This window comes from Anneissia japonica, unplaced genomic scaffold (assembly GCF_011630105.1).
Source record: "Anneissia japonica isolate Jap-2015-1 unplaced genomic scaffold, ASM1163010v1 scaffold4536_len1192065_cov207, whole genome shotgun sequence".
NCBI classification, from domain to species: domain Eukaryota; kingdom Metazoa; phylum Echinodermata; class Crinoidea; order Comatulida; family Comatulidae; genus Anneissia; species Anneissia japonica.
This window is the reverse complement of record NW_022703183.1, coordinates 577,333-588,704: the sequence shown is the minus strand read 5'-3', so window position 1 is coordinate 588,704 and position 11,372 is coordinate 577,333. Positions and strand designations below refer to the sequence as shown.

General features: G+C 36.5%; 1 protein-coding gene across 2 annotated transcripts in view; it reads left to right on the top strand.

Moving 5' to 3' along the window:
• Window positions 1-683: 683 nt before the first annotated feature.
• The window catches only part of LOC117104350 (rabankyrin-5-like), a 37,075-nt gene continuing 26,386 nt past the window's right edge, over window positions 684-11,372 (top strand). Inside the window, exons 1-2 of one of the 2 annotated variants that reach the window (XM_033245173.1) lie at window positions 684-826; window positions 7,834-8,020. In XM_033245173.1, the coding sequence (XP_033101064.1) occupies window positions 817-826; window positions 7,834-8,020 (197 nt within the window). In that variant the 5' untranslated portion in view covers window positions 684-816. Of the gene's footprint in view, window positions 827-7,830; window positions 8,021-11,372 lie in introns of both variants that reach the window. The other variant, XM_033245172.1, reaches the window with a different exon arrangement.

Sequence of the window (11,372 nt, the reverse complement as noted above, 5' to 3'; positions counted from 1 at the left end):
CGGACAGTATTAAGTAAGTACATAAAAAAAGACAATGTTTTAAAGTTTTATTTTCTATGGTAGGCCCTACATCACACAGATTAATTAGATCTCTATGACTGCCAAAATCCTAGATAAAAGATCATAAGAAATTTGTTGGCGCTTCATTTTGACTAATGGTGATGTGATGATGATGATGAATTTTACTTTAATAGGCCTATATAGAGTGTCATTGCGACCATCTGAGGTTGTTTTCTCAAATTTTCGCACCTCAGCCCCAAACATGGTGGGACTGAGGTGGATTTGGAACCATGGTTTAAAGTGGTAAAGTAAATACATCAAAGATAATGTTTCAAAGTTACTTTACTATGGTACATCACATATATTAGATCTGGTTACCGAAAATCGGTCATAAAAGTTCATGATTTGTTGGCGCTGAGTCATTTTGAAACAAGATGTGATTATGATGAATTTTACTATATTAGAGCTGTCTCTTATACACATCTAGATGTGTATAAGAGACAGCCCCAGATATTATTCAATCGTTGTAATGTTGATTTTCCATTTTTAAAAATAGGTAGGAACAGCCTGGTAATTCGGTAGGCGGTAGAAAAGTGAGAAAATCGGTAGCCTACCGCCTAAATCGGTAGGGTTGGCAGGTATGCTGTACACTCTAAATTCTAAAGACTACTAGCCCGATCGAAACCACTCATTCAAAATTTGAAGTCCCCGGAGTGTTATCTCGGCTCGGTATACACTATACTATTATTTTGTTCCTGTTTTTGAAAGCCATGTTGTTTATTTGGTCTAGTGATTGGCTGTACTCCTGAATCCAAGATGGCGGAAGGTAGGGCGTGAACAGATTAAATTGATGTTTTAATTATACTTGATATGCTATGTTGAACTATAAATATTTGATGTATTTGTAAATTTATCGTTGCTTGTTTAATTATATTTCCATTATCAGTTACCTTTGACTCAATTATCACTGAAGCTCATCCATGCCTACTGCTGCTGCTGGGCCTGGCCTAGGCCCTAGACCCTCTCTAAGCCTAGGCCTATAGCCTAGTAGGCCTAGCTTTGGCCTTAGCCTAGCCTGGCCAGCAGATTATCATTTTTTGGTCTGGCCCGGGCTCTTTACTAAAGCACAGGATTGGTCCTAGCATTAATATATTATATTAATAATATAGCACCCATCATAATATATAGCAATAATCTTTGGTTTTGCTGTAGCTAGTACGTGCATTTTCGGTCTGATATATTTTTCGAAGCACACATTCTTCCAAGCACACCTATTTCCAAGCACACTTTCTGAAATACGATCTTTGCTGGTGATTTTCGAGGAGATTCTGGGTCATATTCAACCGTGAACGATGCATATACCATGAAATACATTAAATTTAGACCTAGCCCACGGACTGGATAGGTACAGTACCCAGCAAAATTTACGCCACCCCGTAGGAGTATTGTGACCTGAAGTAGAGTGGGCCATATTAAAGCATTTATGCTTCATGACAACCCAAGAATAGAAGTAAGATAAAAATGGGGTAGGGTGGGGAGTTTGCTTGTTAATGGGGGGTTCATAGAAACCCTCAGGAACCTCTTAGCTACGCCGGGCCTGGTTAAGCATTAAAAGGCAAGGTACTGGTAGTAGCTGGTCATTAGCCATAGCTTATAAAAAAAGTCATATAGCACCCATTTCACAAAATGTAGCAATCACTGGGTTAAGCACTAAATAGCGATACAAGCATGTTATTGTTAGTAGCTGCCACAATGCTTCATCAAATGTTGTTTTGGCTATACAGTCTTCGAGACAGTGCTGTAGCTGCTATTTTTGCTATGCAGCATTTTCAGTCACTTTGAATTGCTATGTGAGGTAGTTATAGTAATATTAATAATACAGTAAGAATAATCAAGTTGAAATGGTCATACTAATGATTCATGGGTGTTTGCACCTGTACAATAGGTACTGAATAGTAATAATAGTAATATTATAATAATAATATGCTGTGTGGATAGTAATACACATCAGCAGTTTACCATTGAATAGGCGTTTGCGACAATAGGTGTTAGGGTTAAGCACCAGCAGTTTACCAATGAATAGGCATTTGCAATAGGCATTAGGGTTAAGCACGTCAGCAGTTTATCATTGAATAGACATTTGCAATGATAGGTGCTAGGGTTAAGCCTGTTAGCAGTTGAATTGGGCTTTGCGACGATAGGACATTAGGGTTAAACACATTAGGAGTTTACGCAGATAGGCTTTTAGTATTATTAATGTTAGCCATCTTCCTTTGAAAGACATTGGCCACCAAACACACACTGCTGTCTAACTGGTGAAAGTCACCAACCGAACTCAAGTATAGCAAAAGCAAAATATGGTGTGTGGCATTGAGAGGGGGAATCATCAACTGAGTTCGCGACAGGGCTACTTTCGCAAGTGAATGTACGCAGACAACTCACTGGCTAGTTTGATGTAGCAGTAGTTTCTGCCTTTGCCTAGTGCATTGGGTCTTCTACCGCTAGACTGCAAAGAAAATAGCCCTATCCCGAGTCTGAAGAAATAACCCCTTACTGTACCGCACATATTTGTTTTAATGTAATACTAAAATAAATAAGCTTAATTAACAGCAGTTTACCAATGAGTAGGTTGAAGCATGTCGACAGTTTACCATGTCTGTGGAAGTTATTTTTTGGGTTAGGGTTGGAGCACGTCAGAAGTTTACATCTGAATAGGCGTTTGCAACGATAAGCGTTAGGGAGTACGTCAGCAGTTTTTCAATGAATATGTGTTTGCAACGATAGGCGTAAGGGTTAAGCATGTCAGGCATTTGCGCCAATAGGCGTAGGGTTAAGCATGTCAGCAGTTTACCGTTAGGTGTTAACGACACAGGCGTTAAGATTTAGTACGTCAGCTGATTACCATTGAATAGGCGTTTGCTACAAAAAATGTTAGGGTTCAGCATGTCAGGCTTTTGCGACAATAGGCGTTAAGCATGTCAGCAGTTCACCATTGAATAGGCATTTGCGACAGCAGGTGTTCTGTTAGGGTTTAGTACGTCAGCAGATTACCAATGCCATTGAATAGGCGTTTGTGATGATTAGGTGTTAGGGTTAAGCTCGTCAGGCATTTGCACAACAATAGGGGTTCAGGTTAAGCACGTTGGGCATTTGCTCTGATAGGTGTTAAGGTTAAGCACGTCAGCAGTTTACCATTGAATAGGCGTTTGCAACGATAGGTGTTGGGGTTAAGCATGTCAGGCGTTTGCACCTACTTTATAGGTGTTAGGGTTAGGCACGTCAGATGTTTGCACCGATAGGCTCTAGGGTTAAGCATGTCACCAGTTAACCATGTCTGTTGAAGTTATTTATTAGGCTTTTGCGATGGTTAAGCACATCAGCAGTTTACCATTGAATAGGTGTTTGCAACGATAGGCGTTGGGGTTAAGCATGTCAGGCGTTTGCACCTACTTTATAGGTGTTAGGGTTAGGCACGTCAGATGTTTGCACCGATAGGCTCTAGGGTTAAGCATGTCACCAGTTAACCATGTCTGTTGAAGTTATTTATTAGGCTTTTGCGATGGTTAAGCATGTCAGCAGTTTACCATTGACTAGGCGTTTGCGACGGCAGGCGTTAGGGTTTCTAAAGATTACAAGATCATATAGGCTGCTACATACCCTTCTTTCCTTAGCAACAGACGATCCACCATTCTTTGCACTGTTGCAGGAGCCCCATGCAAGCCAAATTTAAGTACTTAAACTGGTACAAACCCATTGGTGTTGAAAAAGCTGTGTATTGCTTTCTGTTATTAAGGGAACTTGCCAGTAACCTTTGCACAAATCTAATTTGGTTATGTACTTGGCTGGACCAACTCTGCCTATTATCTCTTCTACTCCTGGCATTAGATATGCATCAAACTTGCTCAAACTACTGTATTAACTGTTTTGTAATTTACACAAAAGCGAGCTGTACCATCGGTTTTGGTACCATAAGGAGAAGACCAACACTGTTGGACTCTTCTATTGCTCCAATTTATACCATAGATTATACCTCTTCCTTTACTTTGTCAGCCTGTGGAATTAGATAAGCCCTTTGCCTAACTGGATGCACTTCTTGTTCCATTCCAATATCATGCTTTATCACGGTAGTTTTCCCAGGCCTATCCTTTAATACTGGTTCATATTCCTCCAACCTTTCACCATAATCTAAATCCAATTTAGAACAAGGACATTTTGACCAAGTACATTGCTATACTGACCACCTTCCTGTCCACTTAATTAGTTATAGCTATCAATAATAGCCTCCATAGGTCTACGATTGAATTTTTGAGGAGGTTTACATGATAGACATTTGACTTTTTTCTTTTGTCATTAGTTTCTATCTCATAGTTTTACTGGACCCATCTTTCTCGAAATCTTGTACGGACCCTGCCACTTTGCTTCTAATGCATTGTTACTAGATGGTAAGAGCAACAAATCACCTGGACTAAACTTTCTACAACCTGACTTGTGAGCAAATTCGTCTATGTTTGTTTCTGCTTTTTCTGAGCATGCTCTATGTTTTCCTGTACTAAATCTTTCATTGAGGCTAATCTATCGCTCATCCTAACGATGTGTGACACCACGCTCTGAGAGCCTGACACTGCCCGTCAACCTTTCTTACATTACAAGTGGACCCCGCGCCTTCGAACCATACAACAAATCAAACTTCCCTATAAGCAAACAACAGATACAGTAGCATCTTGTCCCATTCTCGGGGATCTTCCTCAACAAACTTCCTAATCATGGACTTTAAAGTACCATTAAAGCTCTCAACCAATCCATCTGTTGGTAGATGGTACGGAGAAGTAGTCAGACCTTTGATCGACAGTAATTGAAAAATCTGACTCAACAATTTGGAGGTAAAGTTTGACCCTTGACTTATTAGCTATCTTTGTAGCTTTGATGCTTCTCACACTGTTACAACATGGTTTTGGAACCACTAACTGCTCTATTGGTTCAATCTGGCGTCCAGGGAAACCTGCCTAAATAATACTCTATCTTTACAGACTACTGTATCTGAATCCTCTTTCCCTGTCTGTACTAACCACCATTATCTAAGGGGACACCTATGTCCTAAATTTTTAACACTCAATCCTGCCTAGACTTGGCTTCTTCTTTCTTGTCCTCTGTCCTGACCTTTCTTTTTTTCACTCCTAGTCTTGTAAACCCTATCCTTAGGAGGATTGTCCATAAATATTTGACCATCCAAATGTCCAAACTCATCTCTTAAATTTGAAACTAACTAACTGCCTTGGAACTATGCCACAAGCCTTTTCCTCCTTTTGAGCTATCATTCCTAGCCTGAACACTAGTTACAACCAAACTATGTACGTCACGGCTCTTATCACCATCCTAAAACAACAGTTTGATTTGATTTGAATTTATTTGGTTCCAAAGATGCAGAAACAAGAAAAAAATTTAAACGGATAAAAAGCCTGTACATTCTGGAGAAAAGTTCATTCGATTACAATAAAAGTCAAGAACAAGAAACATGATAAACAGCGGAACCAAGGATAGATCACAGTTCAAAATTAGGAAAGAAAGGAAACCTGAAGATAATGTTCAGGTTTCTCTGTATTGTCATGTATTAGTAAATATTTTGACATGCATCATCATGAATTGCTTCACTACAAGATCATTTTGTTTTTTTCAAAAGAAGCCATGAACCGCTTCGTATCCTTTGAATTACTTAAAAGTTATTTTCTTCATTCAGGTATTTACAATAGAAAAAGAAAATAGGGTATTTACTGAATATAGTCCATACCACGGTGCTATTATAAAATTACTTTTGAAAATATATTTCCAAAGCAATTGTAATATCGGCAAGCATGTAATTGTTTGATATTTTAATGTATTTTAACTATTTTGTACGCGATATTAATAACATTGTGTGAATATACTTCATCAATACGTTTTAGATCTACACTACAAGGGATATATGCCGATGATTGTTCTTGCGTCAATACTCTTAAAATTTCACGACTAGTTTCATTGACATGTCATCAACTACAATCTACATCATGAATTCATACCTGATCTGAGGGCTGAAGGATTGTTTTCCAACTCTTTTCCAGAAAGTCATTGAACCGTTAGAATTAATTCAAGGCTATTTGCTTCATTTAGGTGTACATTTGTGTAAGCTTCGTACCATAGTACGGTGCACTATAAATATTTTTGAAACATATTTTGTTCAACTATCTTGTACACGATTTGGAAAGACGTCATGAATACGTTTTAGATTTACTACACTTAAAGGAACCGAAACATTCTCAGTAGGTCTAGACTGGCTTTGTGACCATTTTAGTATTTTCACTGCTACTACTATGAGAAAAAAAGCAATTATTTGAAAAAGCGATTTTTGATCGTTTTTTCTTCCTAGTAGAAACAGGTCATAAATGAACAATATTGCGCCTTTTTCCGGGACAGTTTCAATTAAACCTTTTCTGCAGCTTATGTGTAGTACATGATGCACAGACTGTAAATATAGATGCAGTAGTACTAGTGTTTGTATCCACTAACTATTGTCTTAATGTTTATGCATTTGACATGCTATAATTAATTATAATAATTAATTGCCTTAATGAAGAAAGCATTCAGAATTAATATGTTTGTAAATGCATGACAATCATTTTAAAAATAAATTTAAATTGCCTAATTTATTTTATTCAATATTAGGCCCTATAAAAAAGTAATTAGTTTATCACCCTATCGAGGCTGGAAAAGTAATGAGGAATGGAGACGTTTTTTCCAATTTTTTTATTTTGCTAAAGCCAAATATCAACCTTGTTTGCTGGTGCATTGATATTTAAAGTAAAACATGGTTGAGATAATAGCTGCAACACAAAAAGCGATTATTTGGTGACCTCTAGGTCAAACTACTGCAAAGCTAGATGGTATTACACGCGAACTTTCAAAATGATTGGTCCTTTTGCTCATGTCCTACAAGCTAAAATATCAACAAATATGTGGAGCGATAAAATTTATCTTTTTGTAATAATTTTGTGGGGTGGGGAGATATTGGACCTAGGTCTCTCCGCTCTTCTTGGCCTTTCGTTAACTCGTTTATTGTGCTGATGAGCACATCTGGAAGCATTCGCTTTCTCGTCACACACCGTATCCTTCTCATCATCATGCCCGGAATTGACATGAAATATATTGTCTTGTTGGTGAGGAAAAGGAAACTATACAGTTTGGAAGACGTGTTGTATAAACAAAATGGTGACATAATTTCTGCTGCGAAAACAGACTTTCTTAAAAGCAAAAATTCAGTTGCAACGTGGGCAGGCTGTTTGGCCACTCATTAAAAAATCTGAAATCGGTTAAAAAAATCAATTATTTTGTGTTTATCAGTAGAAACACGCCCATAATCATAATCAGTGACCATTATGTTCCCCTTGGTGAAACCTCTCTACTATCAATAGCAGTGCAAAACCTCAAAATGACCAATCCTGCGCTTTCATTGCAATAGACCCCTTTCAATGTTTCCTATCTAAAACGTTGGCAGCGCCCTACCCTAGTAAGCAAAGATTAATAATTTAATGTAATGTGGAAGTGGTAAGTATAAAGGCTGTGATAATGATTACACACAATCTTGCCTTATCTCTTGTTGTGTGGCGTTTATATTTCCATGCAAAATTAGCCTACGTTTTTGTGGTAAACTATCTTAATTTTCCTTTATTTTTTCAGTTTCTGCAATCATTCTTATTCTTTTTTCACTGCAAACGTTAGGCCTACAGTATTTTAGACTTTATATATGTGCCTGTACCTCTATTTAAGATTAATTATTCTTGTATATTATTTACTTAACAACAGAAGCTGATAAACTTAAGAAGCATTTGGACCTGTTAAGACAGGAGTATGTTAAACTTCAACAGCGATTGGCTGAAGTTGAAAAGAAATACAACATAGTCACTGCAGGTGCTGCTGGGCCTGACGATGACAACTTCATTTCAAGATTACTACGCACTGTAGCAGATCTCTTTGATAAAGATTTATATAGGTAAATATTATTTAGCATCTGCTTTAGTAACAAGTTCAGTTTTAATTTATTCACTATACAGTATGAACTTAATAGTACAAACCAACTCCCTTAATGCTTCTTGATATCCAAAGACAAATCACCTACAAGACAGGATTTTTGGGAGTTTTCCAAATCCACAAACCTTAATTTTTTTTAAATGTTTGTTACTTATTGTCTGTGATTAATGACAGGGATGTAGTTATGGTTGTTGAAAGTGGGTAGGGGCACCCAGCTTTGATGTTTTCCACCCAGCCTAAAGCTAATTTTCATGGCCCTCAACCCACCATTAATAACCCACTTTTTCTATCCTTAAAATCCACTCTTATTATTTAGAGTTTACCAATGTTGTCACAAATATATCTGATTTTTGGAGATTTCAGGGGAGCTGAGAGTGTACCTGAAATTTCCCAACATTATAGGTGGCCGGAGGGTTCACTAAACAAGGTATAAAAAGCTGTCTCTTATACACATCTAGATGTGTATAAGAGACAGTGATTAAGGTACCAAAAGTGTTAAATGATAATTAAAAGATAGTGGCTCGGAATTTCTACAGGTATCAAAAGTTGCACAATGATATGGATTAAAAGCGCATATTTTTGGGTGGTCCCCTATTTTTTGATAAATTTAACTAAAAAGTGACTAACTGATGCTAACTACGGCCTCATGCAAGATAATAATTATCAAAAAATGTGCAGAATAATAAATATGATAATAAGAATAAGAACTTAAGTGCTCAATGCCATTAATAAGCATTTAACATTAATTTCATTGCAATTTGCATCAATATCATCCAGTCTGCTTACTTACATAAAAGCACTTAATGTTAAGTAATTATCTAAACCTACAGATAAGGATAAAAGCAATTGCTGAAGAAGCTTTAAACTGGGTGATAAAATCCTGACACTGAGCGATATTGCATCTAGACACTGAGAATCCAGAGCACTCAAAATAATCATACATGTAATAATTTTTAAGAATTTATTAATGGAGGAAGCTTTTTCCACACACATACCCCTGATGAAAAAAGGAAACATTGATATTATACTGTCTTAATTGGCTAAAGTAGTGGTACCTATAATTGCATGTGCGCTGAACCGTGGAAATTCTTTGGTCCCCGGTTCAATTTCATCTGCTCTCCTTGTGTTTCAGCTAGAGGGCTGAAATACAAGTTAGATAGCACCGTCTTTCAGATGAGGCATTTAAGCCATTGGTCCATTGTGCAATATGGCCCATATGCACTCTTTGGAATAGAGTAGGGGATTGTCTCTAGGTGTACTGCCTAATTCACCACCAGAAGGACCACACTGGAATTAGGAAAAAGTTTTAGGGCTTAGTGGGTAATCCTTGGTGTGATTCACACCTATAATACTCCTACTCCCTTATTCCTGTATTCACTTAATATCTGCCAATGCTGACCATCTCTGTCTGTGTACCTTTTATGGGTAATTCTAGTGGCAAATAGAGCAGTACATTGATAGCTAATTCCCTATGCTATATACTGATTCAATATACAGTAGTGCACCTGTGACCAACAGCTTTAAATTTCTGATTAATAACATATTTATAAGAACTTGCTATTCAACACTCCAGCTGAAACACAAGATAAGTAGCAAGGGAATAAAACCAGAATCCAAGGTTATCTAATGAGCTTCTCAGTTCAATACACACTTGGTGTGCACTATGGCAAGATTTTTTTTGATACCTTGTTGTTTTGCGAACTTATTAAAGATCGTCAGAGGAGGGTGGAAAAAAAAAATAAAATTTTAGTTTTTTATTTAGCAAAAGTTGCCAAAAACATCCAGTCAGAAGAAAAAATAAAAATACAATTTAATTGGTGAATGTAAACAGTGTAGTAATCTTCTTCTAGCTGCTCCCACTTAAAGGTGGGGTCACACTATTCTTTTCCAGCTTTCTCTATGGACCTCATCCTCTCTAGCTCAGCAAACCTTCATGTCAGTGTAGTACAGTAGTGGGATAGTTAAATGCTTCAAATTTATATTTAATTACAGTATGAAGAAATATACATATCTTATTTTTGGAGATTTCAAGGCAGTGGTGGCTATAATAAAAATATAGAAAAACTTTTTTTTTTTCTGAAATTTCCATGGCAGCAGGTTCGCTAATTGTCCAAAAATAAAATTTTATTTTATTCGAAATCATCATTATTGTCGGGCAGCGGGTTTGATAAACAAGGTATAAAAAGTCTCGCCTAAACCATGGAGATCCATATATAACCAGTGGCTACAATCAGTTTAGCTGACAGAGCTGAGCTTTTCTAAAAATGTCATACCAATGACTTACTAGATTGTACTCATTACACATCATGGTAACTTAATGTCATTAGGATTTTTCCTCATCACAGCTCGATAAGTCAAGGACATATGACACATGCTGAGTAAAACCTTACTGAGAATTCATTTATTAATGCATGGAGTTATAATTATTTTGCAACCATTTTTTTTTCTTTGTGGCAGATAAGTCATTTTTTTATCAAAATATTCAAACTATTCGATTCATATTATTTACAGTTTTCATAACAAATAATAATAACCAATACTTAAGTTTCATTTGTTAAACCCACCTTTCTGTTACATGATGGTACAAAAAGGCAGTATATTAAATATATTCATCTTTCACATGACACATCAAGTTGTCATTTTGCTTATAACAGTACAGTATGCTTTAGGCCAAATAAAAAAAAAAACTAGTTTCTCGTCTCCTCGCGCATCCATTTTCCCACCCTCACCAATTATTTATTATTTTTTTTAAATTTCCATTATTTTATTTAATGTACAAAATTCTGGCTAACTCACATCAGCAAACTCCCTCTCTCGATCGTTCGTGGTTGGGGATACATATACATGTTTACTGCTTCTTTTATTTTCTTTCAATGTGTCTACTTGGTAAAAGTGAGAAAGTAGTAGCTGTTTCCTATCGACCATCTGGGATTTGCCATTTCAGAGTGAAAAAAAATGCTGCCCTCATTCTCTTTTTTTTTTCAAAATATTAGGACAAGAAACTTTTTTTTTTTTTACTTATGTTGTGTAGCGTTTCAATACATGTTATAACATGTTTCCATTTATTTAGTGCCCTGTCTTTATTAGTTTTTGTAACTTAATTTTAAATGCAAGATCGTTGATAATAATAATGCAAGCATTGTGAATGGCCTGAAAGAATAGAATTGGATTTGTTTTCTTGTGTTTAATTTTCTGTTTTGTGATGTTCTTGATGAGATGCAATAAATAGAATAGAGAAAAGACAGTTAAGGAAAAAAAGCCATCATGCTTGGAATGGCATCTTATGCTATTCATTCATTTTTTCTACCTTAATG